This window comes from Calliopsis andreniformis, chromosome 5 (assembly GCF_051401765.1).
Source record: "Calliopsis andreniformis isolate RMS-2024a chromosome 5, iyCalAndr_principal, whole genome shotgun sequence".
Taxonomy (NCBI): domain Eukaryota; kingdom Metazoa; phylum Arthropoda; class Insecta; order Hymenoptera; family Andrenidae; genus Calliopsis; species Calliopsis andreniformis.
In genome coordinates, this window is record NC_135066.1 from 17608744 (window position 1) to 17632657 (window position 23914).

The window sequence follows — 23914 nt, forward strand, 5'->3', positions numbered from 1 at the left end:
AGCTGAAACTCATTGTTGTAGTTAGAATACGTGCGTCGCTAATTACGAAGAAGTTAAATATACTACCTAGAAACTTTGGGTTAATTTATCTAATCAGAGGGAGTTTGTTACTAAACCACGATATCTGTAAATTTAAAGGAAACTGCATACAAATCTAGGTATTTTTAAAAACTAATATTACTAGTTCTTTAGAATAGAGGATCAGTTTTATTTTTAAATAGTTTATTAGAACATATTACAGCGTTATCAATTAACATTCTCGATAGCTACAGTTTTCTGTTAGCAATGTAAATTATGTAACCTAAGTTTTATTAGTTGTCGCCATATCCCAGTCAGCCACGTTAAAACAATTCCCTTGAATCTAAAAATTTTCGCAGCCTTGCTAAACCAGCATGTTGCTTTATCTCCTGAAGTCCAGGATTAAGTTTTAATGGGTCAGATCTCAGTGCGCTGAATTCCCAAAGTATCGAGCAAGATTGCGTCTAGTTAAATGTATTACCGTGGAAAGTTATATTAAAGCGGCAGCGGAGTTTTGTCGTTGGTAGCACGCCACTTGGACGTACTATATAGCCACTTTCAACTTGACTTGCTACCATCGATCTCCTCTGGCTATCCTTTAATCTATGGTATAGTACAGCCACTTGGGTAACATATTTTGATTTCGTACGAATCGATTTAATATTGCTATTAACGAATGTGTTTAGACCTATTAAAATTTGTTTACATTTCTAAAGTCATCTTTGTTTTGATGTAAAATTTATTATTTATCAGTAGATAGATATTATATTTACTAAAAATTCCTTTATTGCTAGAAATACAATATAGTAAAAAGAGGACGAATCCACTAATTTTTTTTTTTTACGTGATTACTCTTTTAGGCCCTTTTAAATAAACTATTTTCCCATGTGTAATCTTCAGGAGGTCTTGCATGTTAGCCCAATATCGCCCTATATTTTCTTCTTCTTAGAATAAAACACTTAGATCCTATTAATGGCCGTAGGACTAGGGTAGAAAGATTTACGGAACAAATACCCTAATGTATTATCGTTGATGAGACTTCAAAATGCCATTATTAAGAATTACAACATGAAATTATCACCATGCTACGTAATCATTTTTCTTATTTTCTGTCCTTTCGTTTTAACTCTATAAAGATTAGTAAAGATTAATTACCACTAGGTACCACGCTATTGTTAGTAGAATTATTGAATTATCCCCTAAAGAAAAGATAATTTCTTTTCGATAGAATCACACAAATCCAAACCCCAATTTACCTAAACCTTTGCTTACTCTTCCTCGCTCCCTTACCCGATCGAATCACAAGTCTTTCCCTAAAGAAAGAACAAGCAAATTCTCATTCATTTATCTCAAGGAACGGTATCACTACAAGCATCCACAGATCCTCGTTTCCCTATCAAGAAAGAATGCGAAAAAAATAGAGGGGAAGTTATGGATTGACAGTTCAGAGACGAACAAACCCGAAAAAGGAACGTAAAAGAATGAGGGTGAATACGAATGAAATGACCTCTTGACCTCCTTTTCCGGGGTAGTCGACTAGAAGTAGGCCTGATAAATCTCAGTGGCAGGGGTAATCCTAAGGAAGGTTCGCCAGGATGGTAATCAGGCATGTTGCCCTTAATGCTAAGCGTGGCTCTTGTGTGCGATGCATAGTTTAGCGTCGATGTAACTCAGGATGAAGCGATGTCCACAAACTACACCCTGATGAACACGTTCTGGGAAAATTGGCCACGATTTTCCTGTGGAAAATGTTGATATTAAACTTTGAGTGACCTAACATAGTGCTATGGAGACAATTGTTATTAGAAGATATAGAAGTTTGAGTATTTTAGCACTTACTGGGTCAAAAATAAAACTTCCGAAGTCCGAATAAGAAACAAAAAACTTTTATTCGTTATTCATCGAATAAAAACAGAGTTATGGACAGGGTGACGGCAGGGTGATGTCAGAGTGACGTCAAGGAATTTTTTCTGAGATGGTTTTGTACTCGGATGTGGAGTGGATAGGTGAAAGTGACTTTTTCCCTCATAAAATTTTTCTATGAGAATTTCTGAAACCTAGGAGCCACAGTAGGAGTCTAGAAAAGCCACAAGTAGCTCGCAACCCGCTGTTTGGTTGCAGTATCATAGAGTTTATTAAAACCTCCTAGGACACAGATGTATCTATTAATTGGTCTAGTATCTAAACCCAGTCTACTGTACAAGCCTCGAAATCCTTAAATCTGCCAAATCCCATGCACACAGAAACCAAATGCACAATCATTCTCCTTCAAATACTAACCAGACACACTTTATTACTTCCAAGACGCGTATCCTCATTCCCATCTTATCTTATCTTATCCCAGCAGAAAGCTTTCGCCAACGCTCGTCTCCGCCTCGTTTCTCCAATTTGTTCCATTAATTCGAACGGAACAACTGGGAGCAGCAGGGTGTATCACGAGAGCGTGACAGTAGACCGTGGTCAAAGGGTAAAACAAGAGGACAAAAATTCTTCGTCTGCGAGCCGTTCTCCCGTTGCTCTCATTACATCTCTGCCCCTCATCCTTTCGGCCGCGCTCGGTTATTAATCACGAGCCACTCGTTGCGCGGCGTCTGAACCGCGGATGCCCCGGAGTTTGTCAAACGTTTCGTTTAATCCCCCGCCCCGTTGTTCGTGGCTTTACATCATCGCCGACAAAGCGAACGGGAACTCGGCTGGAGAAATCGCGTGGGAAGCGAGCCCGAGAAACGCTTCTCAAGGTAGTTTGCGACGGGTTTTAAGGTGGAATAACGGAGGAGGGCTTGTCAGTTGGCATTGTATCGCCCCGGGGCAGCTTGACTTAAGGACGCTTTGTGCGCCGACGTTACACAACGCGAAATCTGTCGCGTAGCCCGTAGCTTCGGCTGCGAGCCCCTTTCAGGAGGGAGGAATCTTATGATTCTAAAATTAGCAACAAACAGCGCATCCATCTCTCGTGCGGTTTAATCGTGATTCTTCTTTGACGGTCAAAGTTTCGACTCGCCCAACGCCTGACAACCGAACCGTCACATCCCTCAATGCTACGTGGGCTAGAACGAATGAGAGGACTCTGTTATTGCGTCTCTTGCGAATCGTCGCGGGGAAGTGGCTTAAATTTGCTGCGAGGATTGCTGCTGCTTTTCTTCTTTGATGGCTCGTTAGCCTTACGATCTTGTTTTTTATTAGTAGTTTTAATCTCTGTACGGAGGTTATTCTGCAAGTCTAGATACATGAATGTACAAGGTGTGTTAGTACAAATTTAATGTTCGGATGTTATTCAGTCAAACTATATTTAAGAAGCATTACTTATGTTAAATGGCAGTAATAATGGGTATCTATATTTTTAATCCACATTCTTTCAAAAATGAGTGTATAAATCGGTTAATCCCTGGAATGGGTTTAGAGAGTATCACATTACATGACAGTGGTAGGAGAAGGAGGCCACACAGCCGTAGTTTGAAGATAAATTTCGACCTTGCTGTGTTAAATAAAGAACATTGCCACGGGAACATTGCTGCAATTGTATTTGGGATGATCAAGAACATTTATTTCAGCTAGTGAGAAAGCAAGACTGTAGTGTTCAGCTCTGATTCTGCTGATTCTGGTTATCGTTTTGCGCAGTAAATTTCTATTATTAAGCCATGGCTTCTTCTACTCGATATGAAAGTGCTTAAAATGGTTTACGTATTTATAGGAGCCCTCCATGATCAAGAATTCATTAGTATTTCATTTTCATTCATTAGTATTAGTAATTCATTAATATTTGTGCCAACGATTCCGAAATCTTGTCTAGATCCGTAAAAGAAGTCCTGAAGAAAGACAGAAATAAGAAATTAGTAGTATCTCTAGGCAAACCATCAACGCCTTACGGTTCTTGCACTTGTATTGCAGGATTTGCAGGACTGTTCTTGAATAAACGATCAAATGTTCGTAAATTTTTGAGGTTTCAAATGTTCCACTTTCCCAGTATTTCAACATCGAATACTGCAATTGGATCTACTAAAATTTGTACATTTGATCACTATCCAGCAATCTTCTCTCATCATCTCCAGGATAGCAGACCCTCAGCGACAGGGATTTAACGAGTGCAATAACTTCTACACGAGCAATTTAATTACACGTTATCCTCCTGTACTTTCAAGCACCAAAAACGTGTTCGGTAGATCGAGTCAACCTTGGAGGACTGTTGCAGAAGCGCACGTGAATTCGCGGGAACTACGACCGCCTCGTGCCAGCAAGGAAATTGATGAAAAGTGGGATTTGACGCGGGAGCACTTCGTGGTAAGCGGATAACCAGTCTGTTCCTCCCGCGGCTGCCGCCACCCTCACTGTTTTCGCGTTTGTCCTCCGAATTCCAGCTTAAATTATTGCGTGCACCGCCTCTCCAAGGGGCACAGATTTGACCCGCCAGCCTTCCAATTACCGCGGCTGAATGCTGTCCCGTATTGCGACTGCGTGCGCCGCCGTAGGTATCCCTCTTCTGGCCTCAGTCTCCTGGAGAGTTACGTGAAACACGGGGCCAAGTAAATTGGTGGATGGTAATCGGACTCGCACAGTTTTCCCTAATTCAGCAAACCGTCCCCGTCTCGTCGGCCTTGTGACCCATCCTCCCACGCTGCGTCCACTCGTGCCCCGTCCACGACCAGGACAGAGCGCGAAATAATGAATGGCTCTCAAGTTTCTGCGGGTCCGAATTCCGCGGACACAGTGGCCGGGCCAGAGCGAAGCCCACGTCTCCCCTCGCTTTGGAATATTCATTCGAGACTTCTGAATTGCGCAGCCGTTTTAAATCCTTTTGTTACCCGGCCACGTTATACATACTGATGACGCGAATTAGGCACGGCCCGGTTGTGCGGTTGCTCGTAAACGGCCGAGGCTGGGTGAATGGTGCCCTCAACGTGGCGTGTTTGGAGATGCTTCAGGGTGGTGTGTGGAATTTATTATTCGCTGAAGGGAATGTTGGGGCAATAATTGTGGTAATATTGTGGTGTTTTTGAAGCCTTAAGATAAGTTTAAATATTGCCGTGAGAGTTCTATCTTGTAACAGCTTCTAAATTGGACATGTTCTAAGTGTGCGTGGGTATATTTTGATCTTTTTAAGACAGGTTCTGTCTGAACTTGGACATGTTTTCTGTATCTGCATTTGTAACGAAATCCAACAGTATTTTTTAATTAACTTAATGCTTCTGAAGATCCTTTGTTATAAATATAAATCTTGTTTGCTTTCAAGTATTCCACATTGTTTCAGTATGGAGCTTTTGTCGCAACACGTGCAATAAGAGAAAGGATTTTACTTTCATTAACTGAATTAATAGAGGGACGTACCTGATAAGTGAGTATTCAAGTAATGACAGTAAATGAATCAACTTGGCAGTGGTTTCAGTTCTGAATATTTTTCATTCGAGTCAGTTTTCGAAAAAATGACTTTTAGTGCAAGCACGTGTCTCATTCTGTTTTCCCCTTTGTTTGCTAATGGCAATCGTTAGGTTCCCATTAGGGATTATTTCCATAGGAAGAGGTAGGCTTTTTCTCTTTTTGTCTTTGGTTTCTTTTCGTTCTCAATGCACGCAAATAGAAGAGAAGACAAAAGCTTTTACTTTGTTCGTGGGTTCACCGTGTGTATTCATATGTATACTCGCTCGTTACCCGTAATACTTACTCCGTATCATCACTGTGTATAATGTAGCCGTGGAACAAAAGGATTTAAAGTAACGCAATTCAGAAGACCCGAATGAATATTCGGAATGAGGGGTACTCTAGACACTGGTACTGGAGGTCGTAAAATGCACAACTGTGGAAACTTTCGAGGGCCATTCATTATTTCGCGGCTCGTGCTCGCTAAGGGGTGGCCGTCGAAGATGATATTTAAAGAAACGAAAAAAGAACACCTGCTGGCTGCTTACTTAACCGAAGAAAAACTGTCCAATTCATTTTTCACTTGGTTTACGTTATTACAGCATTTTTGTGGCTTCTCTTCTTCCATTATAACATGAACATGAATGCTACTCTTTTAAATTAATTGAATTATAATAACAATAAGAATAATAAAATGTTACGATTAAACAAGATCTACTTCAGTTTAAAGATATGGAATAAAGTGAGTAATAAAAATAATACTAGCTCTATTTTTAGTACTATTACACTAGTTATTAAACCAACACTTTTCGGCTATTAGAGAACAGTCAGACTACCTTATAATCCAGATTTATGAACAGTACTAGCACTCTATTTCCATCTTCTATTCGATACATATTCTCTGACCACACCTCGCCTTTAAGCAGTATCATAACAAGGATACTAATTCTTACTCTAATCATTTCTGGAGAATTTCCAAGCGTCGGGGTCAAAGAAGGATTTAAGATTAATTTCTCGGCGAAATTTAAACGCGCGATAACCACGGCCGATAACTTCGAGTCACTTTTCTTGCGGTGTAACAGAGTTTTGATACGGGACTGGTCGGCTTGCAGCGAGAAAAGGGGATGGAAAAGGGTTAGGGAAGCGCAGGGGCGCGTTCAGAAACTCGTGAAACGCGGGGCGAGCAACTATAACTTAGCCTCAGTCGGGGTTAATCGTCGTAATGCCGTGATTTAATACCTCGACGAGACGAATATCCTCCATTTCGAGAATTAATGGCAGGATGCACTTTGCAGCGACAAAAGAAAACGGAGCGGGAATCATGAAACATTCGCCCGTAATGCTTAATTTATTATACATTAAGTCGTCGACCAAGTGGAAGACCGATATTCTTTCAGAATTCAGATTCCTTGTTGGATATCAAATGTTGGATATCACCAACCGTGTTCGTCTAATAAAGAACTTATGACGTGAAGCTATTTATTCTGAAGGATCTCGCCAATTTATTTGACGACATAGTGGAACTTGACTTCTACGAGGGAACTGCTTAATGTCTATTGATCGCGATATATTGGCCACTCATTGATGATTTAGTGTTTTCTGGAAAGCGGTTGTAACGTGTGGACTACTTGTTAATGTATGACGAAGATCGTTTCACCCTGTATCTCACAGAAATTTTTTTTAAATTTTCTATAATCGATCATGATAGTTGCAAGTTAGTATCAAATTTATCTCTGTCGAAGACAATTGTTCAATGAACGATTTAAATACTTTTAACTAACTATAGTCAATAATTTTCTCGACCTTAAAAAAGTGTGAAAATGAAGGGTAATAAATTTTCTAGTAGACAACTATGTATAAAACTATCCACAGTTTCATCTAATCGAAATCTAACAATAGATCACTAATGAAGCTAGTTCCGATGAAAGCAAAGGGCTGTTTTGATTTTCCATTTTTGTGTTCGCCTTGTCGATAAGTGCGGCTTGTTAAAATTGACTGCGTCCGAGTTTTTGCTATCAATTGTTGCACTCTCCACTCGTTTTGAGGGAGTTTTTAACGAGCTTAACAGGCAACTCTTTCAGCGCAATGATTCTTGACAATACGAATGAGACGATTGTGCAATTGTCGAACCTACCACTGGGATTTAGATCAAATGTACCGGAACGATCGCTAAATAGTTAAATACCGATGGAACTCAAATAAATGTTGTACATTTTTATTTATAGCGAAATATTTCTATTCACGACAACGAACAATAACTTTTGCATGTAACAGTATTCCACAAGTGCAATTTACGATATTTTTGTACTGGGTTACATTTAATAGATCCTTCAAATATCCAAGTTTTCAAACGTTGAAAATCCCAGAAATTTTTCAAAGAAGGAAATTAAGTAAAGCAACCATAATATTTCCTGAATTCTAATAGGGGCATAAATGAACTCAACTTGAGTTCTATAAAGGTATTAGAAAGCGTTTCATAAGTGAAGCTAGAGGCGAATACGTGACAGTATAATTTAAAAAATGTTAAAGTAACTAAAAGTTCCTAACGAGGAGAAGCTGCATAAAGGCACACGCGAAATTCCCATTCATGTAGCAGAGATTCTGTGCTTGCATACGTGCACACAATTATGAAATGCGAATGTAGAAAATCGGATGATCCTCCTAGCCATAATCCACCAGTGGATTCTGAATCGTAAGGAGAGCGAAAGGATAATGCCTGCAGCACACAGTGCGCGCATTGTTTCCTGCTCTTATTATTCCTTTCGAAAAGGACTGGTGCGCCCTGACCCGACCATTTATTAAGATTCACTTCCGTCCGAATGAGCGTAAAAGCTTGATCAAACTTGCATGTAACAGCCGCGAAATTCCAGCGTTTACAATCGAGCATCAGCTGTGAGGGCTCTAATTAGTCTCACCGTTGCCACATTTCGGAAATTAGGGTGAATTTCGAGTTATCCCCTAAAGCAATGCAAAGCTGCAAAGTTCGTTGAGCTTGTCATCCGTGTTTAGCTGTAAGCGAGTAATGTTAGTTTTGGAAAACTGTGTCTGTATGTTGTTTGCTTTCAGGATTGTAATCATGGTAGGTAATTAGCATGGAGGTGGAAATTTTATATACTTTAGGTTTTTTTTTTATTTGAATTATAAGAGAATCTCCTGATGAATCTTAATTTGTTTTTACTGATTACGCTAATTTTAGATTTAGTATTTCTTGAGTGTACTAGGTACATCTACACAGAAAATTTTAAAACACTGTGTTAATCATAATTAAGCAAAATTAGTATTTAAAATTAGATTTTCAGATGAGGTTACTTGTTAATATGGAAATTCAGTAATTTGAGATTAACTCAAATGTATTAAATACTTTGTATTATCATTGCTATTAAATTTATCTGTGAAATAGATTATCTTTGCTGAATCTTGAATACGAATATACATTTCCCTTATGCAGTTTCTAATTTAGGTTCTAGGTAAACTGATATATCCCACGTAATCTTTACAATGTTTCACCGACTCATGTAAGTCACACGCTTAATCTTTAATTTAACTTGCAGCCAACGTTGAAATACGTTGTCAGCATTAAATATCCAGTCTACTTGCATGTAGCGGTACCTTGGGGCGTTTACTTAAAGCTCATACTTTCTAGTCATGCTTTGTATACACAGCAAAAAACGACGACGATAACTTTTCCAGGACTAGAAATCGGAGGAAAAAAATTCATTTACTTTAAGTCATATTTTCATCTCAGATACTCACGTAAAATGCTCAACGTGTCTGCATTTCACTTTAGTAGAATCCCGTAACTTTATGGAATACAGTAATATTCATTTTCAAAAATTCTCTGTTTATATCTAATTATTTTAAAAGCATTCTGCAGTTTGCTGTGCATTTTGCTGGTTTTGAGCAAACAACTTCCTCAAATAATATAAATTATAACTTCGTGAAAACTGTTCTGGAGTCCTTCGTTGTTTGACGAATTTGCAAATATGAGAAAAGTCTTGCTGTCACGAGCTTTCCTAAAAAGAAAACTTCAAACCACACGGATGGAACTTTCTAGTGAACTCTTTTTCATATATGTTAGAAAGTTGAAAGCAGGATTCAAGTATTTTTCACAATCAGATGTATTAATGGCGATTACTTATTACTTACTTTATTAACGAAACGTCCCAAACTTCCGCTAACGAGATAATCAACTGGATACTCGCGGCCATTACGAGACAACTGACGCGAGAAGTGGTTGTATTCCATTATATTCTTAAGACGTGTAGAATGTATATCTATTGTAACTTTCTTTCTGTCGATCAATTTGAGAAATGAGAAAAAAGAAAAGGGATTCGTTCATAAAGTTGAATATATTATTCATGAACTTTTACTAGTTAGTCTCCCTAAACTGTTCAAAGTTTCTTTAAAGTTCGTTAATTTAGCGAAAATTTCACGAGTTAAGCAGCGAAAATAACTTTCTTGCAGTTCTGTTCTGGATGAAATAATGTGATACATAAATTTTATGCCTAGCGCGGCAAACTTCCACTTAAACATGTCAACCTTTTTCTCGATATCTTTAATACTACCAACAATTAATGTATACCCATTTCTACCAGAATCTGTCGCAAGGGTAGATTTCCCAAAGAATTCATACCTCGCGAAATTAACCATCAATTAATATCCATATAACGATATAACTAATAAATTAAAGATCACATTAACATCACATGCCAAGAGTATTATTTTCTTTAATTATCATTATAATTATATTAATAGTGATACATAAATATACGTTATATCATTATTAATGTTTATAATATTCCTAAATCGGTTGTTTCATTCGGTTTGGTAATCCTGCGTTGAACTCGAAACAGTTGTTTTAAATACTCTGTGCTTTCACAATATATAAATACACAATAGCTCGTAGAAGCTTGATCATAAAAGACAGATCACGTGTGTCGAACATTTCTGAAACCCAGCCCAAATTCGATATCTAAAATTGAAACGCTGGACGAGTCTGGAACGTGACGCGTGTAAATTTCTGCGTTGCAATGAAACGTCGCCAGCCAGGCCGAGATGAAATCGCCAGGAAAAAATGTCGAATCGTGATCGCGGTTATCCGAGTATCCTAATGCCTTTATCTATCGTTGGAGGACACCGCAGCAGGGGTCGGGGGTAAACAGCGAAAAATGCTGCGAGGCAATTCATTGCCGTCAAAGGACCGTTTTCCCTCCACCAGAGATGAAATCGCGCGAAAAACTCGAGAGTCACTTAAAGCGGCAGATACGTTTTATCGATTCCCTTTTTAGCACCCCTGATGATACTGTCATTAATAAAGATGGCTTTTTTTTAAATAAAATAGCATTTCTTGCATGCTTTATTTTCTTGAATTCTGAATTCAGTCGTTGAGCATGAAATAATAATTTCACCACTCAATTTCACTCTTATCGATCAAGCACGATATAATACATGATTAATGAACTTCCGTCCATCATTTGTACCGCTTTCCCTTTCGAGCACAAGTTAACGACACGAAAATGTGTAGTCGTATTTCCGGCGGAAGTTGAAGCGGAATTAGGAGCCAACACGCGATATTTTTTCATTTTTGTTAAATAATTCATAACTGACGCAATCGACGACGTTCATCGAACTCGTAAATTCTTTTTTATAATGACCAGAATGGAAAGGAAAATATTCTTCTGAGTTGCGTGTGCACACGTGACGAAAGAATGAAATAGAATGTTCCTGATTTAATAATAAATGATCTGTATACACATGTGTATTTATACTGCGGTACGTGAAGTGAAATGTTACTCTACGTGGGTGGTGTGGAAATATTAATACTAGTCAGAATTGTATATATTAGGTGCATATTCAATTGTCAATTAGGTTGTTAGTTACATACTTGAATAAAATTTGCATGGTATCGTGAATAAATTTGCATAAGTTGTGGTAAGTATTTATTTTAAGTGTTGCAATAAAAGGAGTAAGGAAAATTGTGGTAATTAGAATATTTTTCCAACCATTATTTCGGAGCGTATTTTCCGTGGAATAAACTTCCGACAGTCTGACTCTGCAATTAATGTGGATACGAATTTCATTTTTTATGAAACTGGTGAAAGGTTTCATTTAGAAATGGCTGCAACAAAGTGACTTTCAATTTTCTGCAAGCGTGCCGTGACTTGAGCGACTTTTAATAATCAAAATTAGAGTTTCATTCTACCACATTAATCTTGCGAATGTATCCTAATTTCAGGGAAAGGATCTATCATTTTCTCAAAAAACAGAAACTACAATATATCTCCAAATAACTCAGTCACAAAATTACATGTCAAGCAATGCAATTACTTTTCTTCATATCAGGGGTAAACTTATACATCACAGGTCGCTGGAAATTGGAAAGAAATTAGGTTGCTCGAAGGGTGCGAGGGTCGATCGATTCGGTGATCGGTTGTTAAGTTTCTGAGGGGATTCAATTAACAATGTCAATCCGACGAGCCCCGTTGTCGCGTCCCACAAGATTGATAGTTGCAAATTAACGTAAAAAGATGAATCGATAAAATGATTAATGAAACTGTCTTTATCTTCACCCCGTGTGCAACTTTCTTCGCGGAGTTCACCACCTTACCTCGTGAAATTGCGATTCCTGTTTATTGATGCTTGAACGAAAGCAAAGTTTCGATTAATTTTACCCAATTGAGATTGATTAGCATTTTTCACTTCCGCCACTATACAATTCTTCCTGCTCATCTTACGGTCTCGTTCATTAATCAGAAGAATAATTATAAAAGTATCGCGTGGTTCATTTAGAAGATTGAAATTAATGTTTTAATTAAAAAAGTAATACTTAGTGTTTTTCTTTACTATTACGTACTTCATTTAAACTAATACAATTTATTTAACAAATTCCTTTACCGTATTCACGTTATTTACCAGTTCATAATTACATTTTACACGATCGAACGATTTCTACATTTCCCATCAATATTTGCGCTTGTAAATGACCAATAAATACTTCTGCAACACCTGTACGAAAATCGATACGACAAAAATAAACTGACAAACACCACTCACAAATGATTAATTTAAAAATAGATCATCTATAAACTTCCGACGAATACACAGCAATTACGAAGACCTTAATTACTGACCTCAATTAACCACCCTGTTAATCACACACACATCGTGCCAAAAAGCTCAATCACCCTCAAACTTTTCTACCCCTTAATTAGTCACATTTCCGCGTTCTCTACCACGTGAAATAGTAGGAACGCTTTAAGTCGTCGAAACCTTATACAGTCAATCGTCAAGACAATTGTCTCGCGATCCTCTCGGCTCGTTCCCAGCGCCTCGACATCGCGGCGCGCTGCAATTAGCTTTGCCTCGCGCATAATAACCAAACTCTCGGATCGCGTGACACGACGGGAGTATCGTTGCATCCCCTGTCGTTCCAGAATCAACTGTTTCGACGAACGCAGTCGGGATGCTGTTCGACGTTCTCTTACAAGAGGTCCCAACTCTCCCTATGGGCGAGGGGCAGCCTCTTCTCGTCGCTTGCTTAGCTGAGAAGCCCAGGAAGAGAGAGAGAAATAGAGAGAGAGAGAGAGAAATAGATACGCAGGGTTAGACAGAAGGGGGGAGAAAGAGAAAGAGAGGGAGAGAGTGAGAGAGGGAGAAAGATAGAAAGGAAGTAGAAGCGAAAGATAGAGAAGCGGGCAGAAGCTGAAACTAACTTGTAACCCCGTAGCCGTGTAACTGCATTACGGTGCGCGCCACTTGTATAAATTAACTGGAATCTCAAGAAAGTAAGCGGCCGGAGAGCGAAACGCTAGTTGACTTGCTAATGCTATTTGCTAGCCGGTGCGCGCAGCGACGTAACACACAGGGAGCCCAGAGGCTGGAAATTGTTCTTCGAAGCGAGGCCGACGTCGCGCGTCCGGCTTCAAACGCACGAACCCCCTGCTCTCCCTCTAATTTCCCGTCCGCGGGGCCGTCCACGTGAGTAAAAGTCGCCACGGCCTTTCTCTTCCAGCCGCCGACCGACGAAATTCCCCTCGCGGTACCCTGTATTAACATCCTGGAAAATTAATGCCTCGTTGCGCCCCGACGAGCTGACAGAGCCTCGCCCGCCCCAACCCCACAGCCGCCCTCTTAACGAACTTTCGGGAACATGTGACTCCCTTCCCCTCTGGCCGCGGATCCGCTGGATACGTTTTTCCGCTCGCCGTCCTTTTATTTCTGCGCGGCCAACTGTTGTTTTCGTTGCTGTTCGAGAGTTCGGACCGCGGGAACAACGGGATCGCAGGATCGCGGGCGGATTTGTTGGGCTAGTTTTCTCGGCGGTCTTGATCAATTGAAACGCGGTTGGGATTAGGTCCACTGCGAGTGAACCAGAGGCGACGCTGTGCTTGCTGCTTTGGATTTAGTGCCTTCGCATGATTCTCATTTTAATATGATTTTGGGGAAGGGGAAGGTTCTGAGGAGGTTGGAATTTAGGCTGAGAGAAGTGAAGTGGAGAGGTTGAGATTGAAGAAGAAATTCGATTTTTTAGTGTATCATGAGGCTTTTGGTATCGTGAATAATTTCGTGTGTGGGAAACGGAGCAATTCTGTGATCTTGAGAATAAATAGGGTGGTCGACAGGTATCAGAAGTTTCAAGGAGTGATTCTACATATTTCAGAGTATAGCAAGAGTAACAAAATTGCGTTTAAAGATTCCCTTCGGAGTTAGTAATTGTCGAGAAAACGCCAAAAATTCGTGATAACTATGTCTGACTCGGGACTCATTCTACTGGCTTCGCTGTTTTTGATCTAATTGCTAATACAAGCTTGCAGTAAAATCAGTCCTACGTCAGACACATTTCAGCAATTAATAACTCTGAAACGAAACCCTACACGCATTTTCGTTATTCTTAATTTTCGTCTCACCTCAGCCTGGAGAATCATCCCTTAAAATCTCTGACACCTGTCGTCAAACATACTGGCTAAAACAGAAATCTAATATTTTAAATCTAATAATAAGCCTGGTAAAAAGAAATGCAATTATTTTTATATATATATTATGCAGAATGCAAAGTCGAGGATCGATATGGTCCCAGCGTCGACGCGATAGCTCGATGCTAGTTGCGCGTTTCCTGGTACTCGAATGACCAGTCGCGGTATAAATATGCAACGAGGCTCGAGGATTTCGCGCTAGCCACCGACGCCGGCTGTTTTCGTGCCAATTTTCCAGATTGATTCGAAGCAATTTCTCCGCCGGTGGCGCTTAGCAGCACGCTCGAGGCGACCCGTTTCCCCGCGTCGAATCTACGAGAAGCACGCATCAATCGGGAATTGCCCCTGATGGAAGCCGCGAACGCGGCAATTTGTTTCATTCGAACACGATTCTGGCGCCCGCTAATCCCGTGCAGGTGAATTCTTGAAAAGCCTACAGACGCAGGATTTATTCTGCGATAAGTCGTGTAATGAGCCACAAAGGTGGCTGTATCGATCTTTGTACGTGACATATTTCTTAAGGCTTGCTGGTGTAACAAGCAGAGGAACTGTGAAACATATTGTAATTCCTGGAACTCATTTATTGAACGCGAGGAAGAAAAGAATATGGGAATTTGAAATTGGTAGAATTAGTGGAATTAAAAGTTAGTAGAACAATTGATAATTCTGTCACTAAAAGAAATAGATTTGTAAGTAATGAAGTAGCTTAGAAAAGTTGCCAAATTAAAGTATTTCACTAAATTGAATATTTCTATGCGCTGTATCAATTATTAAACACTGATAGATCATCGACAAGAAATTCCCCCTTTCCCAGTGATAAAGAAGTAACTATATAAAGTTTCTCAACAAGTGCCCAGCCCCTCGATCCACCATCTAGAACAAAAGTACCAGTCATCGGGAAACTTGGTGAGCAGGGGGAAGCCACTAAACTGTGAAATATAATAGCAGCTAATTAATTTGACGAGCGATCTCTGCCACTCAACGACCAGGAAGAAAGCTCGTCAGACGACCCTCCTCGGTAACGGGCTTCGATCAAATCTACCTGGCGTAAAAACTCTACCTCGACGCCTCAGAGTGACGTTCATAATCGAGCCCTACACACCGCGACATGATTGACGTTTGCCACGTTTGCGTCTGTAATTTTCCACCCTCCCCGTCAGCAGAGGCTCGCGTTAGGCCTGGCCATTATTCTATGTCCCGTTTCCAGCGAACGGTCGCATTTAAACTGCACTCGACCATACTCATTGCCACTTACCAGGCCGACGTACACAGTGCATACAGCGACGTTTCAGCAGCTCGTTTCGTTAACGTGTAGCGGGGAACTAGACTCGAGGAAATGAATCCTTGGCTCGTACTTCAGACCGAAGGCGCAAATTGCACGAGGCGGCGGCGGCTGTAGCTCCGAGAAGCTGCGACGATTCAGACGGAACAACGTCATTGTAACGTTTGAATTCCTCTCCGTCGAGCGTTAATTACGCGTTAATTGCTTCGGCGAAGACGTTTTCGAAGTTCGTTACCTTGCGGCCACACGTTGCGCGGTGTTTATTATAACAGACGGGGCTGTTACGAAACTTATTGCTGTGCCTCCGCGAGCTTTGATGGTTTCGAAAACATTGAGTGGCACAGTGAATTAAACGACGTTGGATAATGAGACGGCGCGGACCTTTCGCACGTTGCCTGTCAGGAGGTAGGCAGGGGAAACTTGCTTTCGGTAGAGAGCTGCTCTTGAGTATTTTAGGCAAGTTGTCCCAGAATTGGTGTACAAAGAGGGAAACTTTTCACCAATAAAATAAATAGAAAATACAACAGAAACTTTTTAATAATATGCTTTTTTTTTGAGAATATTGGCTTCAAATTTTAACTGAGTATAAGTGTGCTGAAGTATAGTTTTAGGAATTTGAAAGGTAAACAGGGAAAGGGGAATACCTCGAGTTTAACATAGAGACAGTCAATGGTCAGAACGAGAGTGCTTGTCTTACTCTGTGTAGCCTTCAGATTCATACACAAAAAATTTATTTCATATTTTCCATTTACTTTTTCCTGAAGATTCACTAGCTTTTCGCTTGTACCATTAGTTCTGGGACACCCTGTATACTTCAAAATACTACTGTTTGTGATTGAATTGATACTCGATACACTTATTCATGTCACTCCCCGTTATGAGAATTAAATTTCGCAATCTTTTAATCCACTACTTAATTAAAAAGAAATATGCTCCTAACTTCCTTACTTCGCAAGAGTATCAGAGAACATACTATTTAATAATGCTCGTTAGCTAATCTTGATGGACTGAACAAAGTCATAAGCCAGCACCAACAGTAACCCTCCTTCTCCACATGTTACATGGCCGTGGTAAATTGCTCAGAAAAAAGACGGCCAGGGGTCCAAGTTATTACCGCAAATTGTTACGACGCGAGTGACGGTGCTTAACTTTCCATTCGCGCGGAAACTTCAATCTAAACTTTTCCTCCGAACCTTCCCTGCCCCCAACTTCAACCCATCGCGATCTCCCGCTCGCGGGGCGTTCAGGCGACAGTTTTGGTCAGAAATCCGCCGTGGGCAAGTACTCTTCGATGGCTCGTTTCCGCTTGTACGCGGGACATCGATCGAAACATCGAATTCCACTCGTTGCAATCCCCTCGATGACGAGGACGGTCGTCGACGTGGCGGATCGAATGGCGCCTATACTGCACGCTGGATGAATTTCGAACAGCGCTAGCTCGCCGAGTGGCTCGTAAAAACTGATCCTACGAGCGTAAAAAATAGGACGCGCGACAACGAGTCAGTTCGCGGACTTCTGGGAGCGCCTCGGGCTGACTTTACGCGAGGGAGCCGCGGATGAGAGTTTCGAACGACCGCGATGCGAGTGAAACCGCGGAGCACATACTCGGTCAGGTTACAGAACTCCTTCGAGAAGAATGAAAAGTGGTATAACGTGTTCTTATAGTTGAGACATTTCGCGAGCTTATGAAATGGAATACTTTTCGAGCTTCGTAAATGTAAATGGTAAATGTTCTTGATTAGCTTCATTTGCTGTGTTTTTGCTACTTCTAGAAGACACTGTTTCTGTGTGTACTATGGAGTCTCAGGTTCCTTGACATTAACAGAAAAGAAACTTCTGGTAGTTATTAAATGTGACTGGTATCTAGCAGAGCGAACAATAGATCTATCCCTTGGTACTTCACACGTCGCCACTTCGAACTCTCGTCAACCCACCTTTAAATTCTGCTGACAAGTAAGAAGAAGCAATGTTGTTCTTGTGGCTCATGAAAAGGGAATAGAAGATTTCAAATACACACGTTCCTATTGTCAGTGGCTGACCTAAAAATCCTAGAGCCCCTCTTCACTGAATTAGAAAAGCTGTAGGTATTTCTCTGACTATCATACTATTTCATAAATAGCAAATATTCTCCTTGAATGTTCCAATTATTCTAAAACTAAGGTTTGAAAGGGGTAGCTATAATAGAACTAGGATCAGAGAAATTCCAAAAGATTCTAAAAGCGCAGAGGAAAATATGCGTGATCTATTTGCACCGCAGAAAGGATACATTTCCACGGAAGCCAGCCAGAGTAACAGGCACGTATAGGCTGGCGATCGACAACATTTGACAAATGATATTCGACTGTCGATTGTGCTTCCTCGAGAGGGAGAATCGATGAGGAACGCCGTCGCTCTCGCAATCGGCGTCCACTGTTGCTCTGTGCAGCTCAATACGATCGATACCGTCTCTTTCAACATTCATAGCGTATCCGCAGCGTCCATCGGCCGCTTCTACGTGTCACTTTGCAGCCATCGATCCGCGATTATTTACGTGCCACTCCGGATATCAGACATTGTCGATTATTCTCGAGCGAAGCAGCGACGTGATGTCCCTGAATCGTATGCGGTCCGCGGCTGTATTTTGCATACGCTCCGTGCTTGCATCTTGAGAGAGGAAAGATGTTTCTCTTGCTCTCCGTGCAGCGAAAAGTCAAGCAGTATCTGATTTCAAAGCAGGAAAAGTGTTTCGTCATTTTGGAGACAACTTGGCGTTAGAAGAAAATATTTCTTTGCAGTTATTATACGCTTAAAATTTGAAGGTTTTTTTCTCAAATTCGAAAAAAGAAATGAGCTTCGTACTTACATTGGAAGGAATTTGCATTTATTAAAATGATTAGAGAAATAGGAGTTTTGAATTACTATCTTTTTGGAAGAAACTAGCTCGTAGTTCAAGTAATACAAGGCGAGAAGATTCTAACACATGTAAAGCACTGTTGTTAATTCATTAGAGGAGTAATGTGACTGCTATAATGGTCACTGATTTATAAAATAATAAATATGTGATACTGTAGATATCTTTGTGTTGACAGAAACCAGTTCTTTTATTATATGTATATTTAACGTTTTATCGTGGTTTTTAGTGTTGACTTACGCTTTCTAATTACAGTTTCAACTGCTGGTTGGTATCGTGTCTGGCTCCCCTTTATCAGATGTCGTGGCACGTCACATTACTCATGTATAATCAACGTTTTCTATCTTGCCATCACTCACGATTTTAATAAAAGCCAGATAAAAGGAAAAATATAAATGTACACGTGAATGAACCAAGACCGTAGGGGAGATAATTCGTTTACTAAGTAACACACAAATCCTCGGTATGTCAAGGTGTTTCAATAGGATGGTTAATAATTTCCTGTACAAAAATTTATTTGATCAGTGAGAAAATTCTATTATGAAAATTCTAATTGAATTGATGAAAATTCTATTATTCAATATTTTTACTAAAGCACTTGAAAATTAATTACAGTTATGTCGTCATACCTATGGATTTGTTAATGTATTTGAATAAGACAGTCATGACAGACGAGACGCGACTGAAGACAAATCTGCACAGATATATCAAAGCCACGCTTGAGTGTATGAAGCAATCCATTAAGGAATCTGTCTCAATCAGTTTGGGTTCGTTCAGCAAATTAAGAAACACTTAAACACCAGCTTACTGCGATGTTCCCTAAACCTCATCGTTAATTCAATCAGCTTGTCGGTAGATCGTACTTTAAATCGAGTACTCAAAGGATGCCTTGGTCAATTTACCGATACGATAGCGTCGAGCCTATTCCAGTGATTATATTTGATGTTGGCTTAAGAGACAAATATGAGGCAACAGATGCTATCAAAGCAGAGGATCCACTACATAGATGATTACTATAGATGATTGAAAGCTGCAGTTCCAATTAATTTGATTGAATTCTAACTTCTCTGTTGCGACATATAGAATACAATAGAAGCGAGTTAAGGAAAAAATATAATTTATAGAAAATTAACCTTTAGAGATGGATGATCGATTCTGTTACAGAATTTCTGTTTCAGAAATCGAAATAAATGAACAAACTTTGAACTTTCACGCTCTGGAATATTTGAAAATTTAAATGTCTGAATATTTAAATATTTTTATGAATGAACGTATCAGATGTCACACATTCAGAAACGAGCAATATAGAAACTGCTGTACGCGAACGAAACTCCCGATAAAAATAATTCCTATCTATACCCTTTGCTTCAACAATTTATAACGACTTAACTCAAGGTTGAGTTAACTAAGATCTAGAAAACTACTGGAAAACGTGAGGAGCGTTTAAATAAAGAATACAAATCAGACTGAACCCGATACTTATATACCACTATATGGTTCATATCGATCCCAACGGGCTGTGCTTAAAATAATACAGGTTTCTGTGTAGATTTAATGGGCGGTTTAGGTACGTAAGTGCAGTAATTTACTCTACGATTCCATGACCACACTGCGAGCTCGTTAATTATTAGAGAACGATACCGCCCACGGATATCGAGCGCTTTCCAGCGTCTTATGCATTCGCGGACGGACAAAGTACTCTAAGACGAGTCCGCAGATACTCTCCGTGTTCGAAATAATACAGTAGGGCCTACGAAATGATATGGTGCCGTTCATCTACTCGACAGAATGGCGAAATGGTCCGCACGATAGGTCCCCACGGAAATTTGACTGAATGTAACTGCGCTGTGTTCGTGAAAGGTGAATCCATTCACGTGTTTTCAGTGTTAAAGTCAGGAGTTCGTTACAGAGCTCCATTTGCTAGTAAAAAGTTAACGAAATATAGTTTTATTCAAAGTTAGAAATACTGTGCATGTTCTGAAAAGTATTTCCAGAAAATGTAACTTCGTAATTAAATTGTTGATTTTATATGTTCATTTTGATGAAATTATGCGACCCTTTATAGTCTCTCATTGTTATAAAGTAGTTATTCGGTGTTCTCAAAATTCACATCAGTGATAGCTACGTGTATTTTAAAATATACGAGAATTAAAGCAGTCCTCGAATCCAATTAAGTTTTCCCCAGTTGGTCGAAGAAATGGTACCATTTTAGCTATCCACCGACACCTCCGTCCCTTCCCACAAACCAATTTGGTCAAAGTGGTCACGATCAACCAGACTCGGTTAATTTTGAGTACGCCTGGTCGACCGGGCATCGCCAGTGACAAAATCGGGTCAAGTGGCTAGCGATGGAACCGTTTCGCAAGATTACTTCTTAGATTTACTTCACGTGAACGCAATAAGTATAACACCTTTCAAACATTTAGCCTCGTATGTGCTTTTTTATTCGTTTCACTTTAAATCTAAGTAAGCTAAAGATCTTTTTTATTTCAGAACAGTATGAAATAACTTTTTAACCTTTAATACTTTAATTATTTATGGCATAAGAGGTTGAAAAATATCTTACGGTTAAAGACTCAGGATGTGGATTCATCTTTCAGTTGTTAGAGTTAATATAACAGTCTTCAATCACCTTATTATAATTGTAACTATCACAGCACTTAAACTGGTATTCGATGACTTGGGAAGACTGTCACTTAGAGTGGTTCCTCTCACGATCACTGTCTAAATAATACTGTCCTGCCTGAGGTTGCGTACGACCTTATATAGCAATTTGCTTTGAAATTCAGAGCACAAAAAAGTTTCGACACTTTTAGGTAAGACATACACCCGAGGAATAATAGATATTTATATACTCTTCTCTATTAGTGAATAGGCTTGCTTCTACACTTACTACACTTTCTTTTTTCACTCTATAACCTCTTGTGTACGACACATTTCAAAGGCACGTAGTAATAGTAGTAATTATATTAACTAAATCGCAATTAGTCATTTTATGAACAGGACACTTGAAGCTCCAAGACTTATACAAAACTACTTCACAATGATCACAAGTAAGATCTCCATCTTATTTCAAAGTAATTTGAAACTCCATATCCTTAAAATTCCAAGGAAATTCACGACCAAATTTATTAGTGTCGGTTTTCAGCTTTCGATACTCAACACTTCTATCAATTCAACCAATTACAATCCAGATTCAAAATTCGATTAAGCAGTTCTGTATCATAACAACGTTAGGGGGACACGATCGCGGGAGCCCGTCTCTACTCCTAGCAAAATCATCGGATTACAATGGCTGAATGTATCGTAATTACATAGCGTATTCACAAGCGGAATGGGTGACAGGTCGAAGCAAGGAGAAAGGTAGGAGGAACGATAGATGTAGAGTAGGTCGTCTTAACAGCCCCAGAGACACGGCTGGCACATAGAATAATAGGGTACGTCAGCGTGCCGGGTTAGTCCCTGTTAGCAAGACCGAAGGTGCACAATGTATGCAAACACCCTGGCGCCCTGGGATTCCGGGGAAATGCTCGAATTATTGCGCCCCGACCAATAGGGCGCGCCCTCTTCTCCTTGTCAACCTGGTTTTGCGAACCCCCTTCAAAGCTAATGGAGATGCGACCATGTGTTTTTCTCAAGGCACTCGGGGGAGCGACCAGAAATTGCACGGGGCAATGCCTATAAAGAGCCATTGCTTATTCAAGCGGCTTTGAATCCTTCAAGATTTCTACTAAGCAACATTTTAGACAAAAGTATTGTACTTACCCAAATAGCTCTGGTTCTTGCTGAATTGGATACTTCTTGGTGGACAGGGGTATTGGTGGGTCATGGTGAGAGGATCGTGGCGTGTGGATTGATGGTTTCGACATATTCTTGTCCTATATGGAAAATAAGGAATTGATGAAGAGGTTTGCATATGTAATCAGAATAGTGATAAAGAGGCCTTGACCTGTCGATGCTGAATTTTAACTTGACCTGAGTATATTTGAGTAGGGGATTCAAGTATGACACTATCCCCTTTTTTATAAATTATATTTGATGATGAGTGTCAGCGTTACAGAATGAGAATTCGGATAACCCTAGTGTTTTTAATGACTAGATTCTGTTTTGAAGAGAACGATATTCTATAGGTTCGTCTTTAATCTTTTTTTACTTTCTTATTGTCATTATTATTGTCACCATTTATTTATTAATAATGCTACAGAAAAGAAACTTAAATAAAAAGAAATACTCAAATGGTTTGGTTTTAAGCTATTAGTGTTCTGTTTCTGTTACCAATATCTTAAGCTATAACATTAAAAAAAAATAAAATCCGTGTGAAATAAAACGCGAAACAACATAAATAACAAATTAAATTTAATTCAATCTGCATTACGATACACAAAGAACATCTAATTAACAAATGCTATGCTAAAAAGGTACGAAGATAATGTATTTATGTGTGGAGGATTAATCAACACTGGGAAAAGGGAGTAACTACATTATACAATTAAAATAAAAGAACACAGATAAATTATTAAAATAAATCTTCATTACGGTTAAAATGATATCAAACAAGTAATATACTGTATTGATATTAAGTCGATAAGAATATTAATACATTGGCGAATATGTTCTCTTTTAAACATTCTTCATTTCCCATGAATATAAAAAAAACGATTCATATTCTGAAGTTCTATAGAGAATAAATTTGTTTTAATTGAACAAACAAAGTAAAGGCAATTTTGATATGTTTCAGTGTTAGTATCCCCAATCTTCATTGAATATTCTTGCGTTAAAAAATCAGAAAGAACTCATTCGCCAACTCAACGAAGTATACTCGAACAAACAATTAATCACTTACACTCTACGTCGTCGGCAATCGAAACCCCCGAAACATTCATAGAAACGGATCCACTGGCCGTGAGTTTGGCAGTGTGATAAAGTTTTCATAGGACCTTCACTGGTTGCCCGCGACGCGCCACGATTTTCCTCGCGCTCGAGGCGAAGAAACGCAAAACTGCCAATGGGATAAACTGTCGCGAATTCGGCTCACGTGCAGCCGAAATTTCGACCAGTCGTTCCAGTCCGTTTTTCTGGTCTCTTAATAGAAAGGATCGGTAAAAGGTACGGAGAGCGGGAGGACAAACAGGCAAGGCTCGTTTCTGTAAAACAGATGAAACGTATTCTCTTTATTTCGTATGCCATCGAGTATTTATCTTACGTGACCGAACAATCCTCCCTTAGGACTTAGACGTGACCTTTAGCGAATGAAATTCGGACATCGGTGAGAGCTATCCACTAGGGCCAGGCAGACTCCGCCTATTTACAATAGATCTTTGTACAAAAACTAATCTCATATAAACAGTAAAACACACCGGTACCGTGGCCAGGTGTCCGTGAACAGGAACGAAGAGTCTT

General features: G+C 39.7%; 1 protein-coding gene across 1 annotated transcript; it reads right to left on the minus strand.

The window, feature by feature from the left end:
* Nucleotides 1–1641: 1641 nt before the first annotated feature.
* LOC143179648 (uncharacterized) lies at nt 1642–23560 on the minus strand. Its single transcript, XM_076378962.1, has 3 exons — nt 23358–23560; nt 22280–22392; nt 1642–1757 (listed from the first exon to the last, which is right to left on the minus strand). The coding sequence occupies exons 1-3, from the start codon at nt 23444–23446 to the stop codon at nt 1642–1644; spliced, it is 318 nt and encodes a 105-aa protein (XP_076235077.1). The 5' UTR covers nt 23447–23560.
* Between the last annotated feature and the right edge of the window lie 354 nt (nt 23561–23914).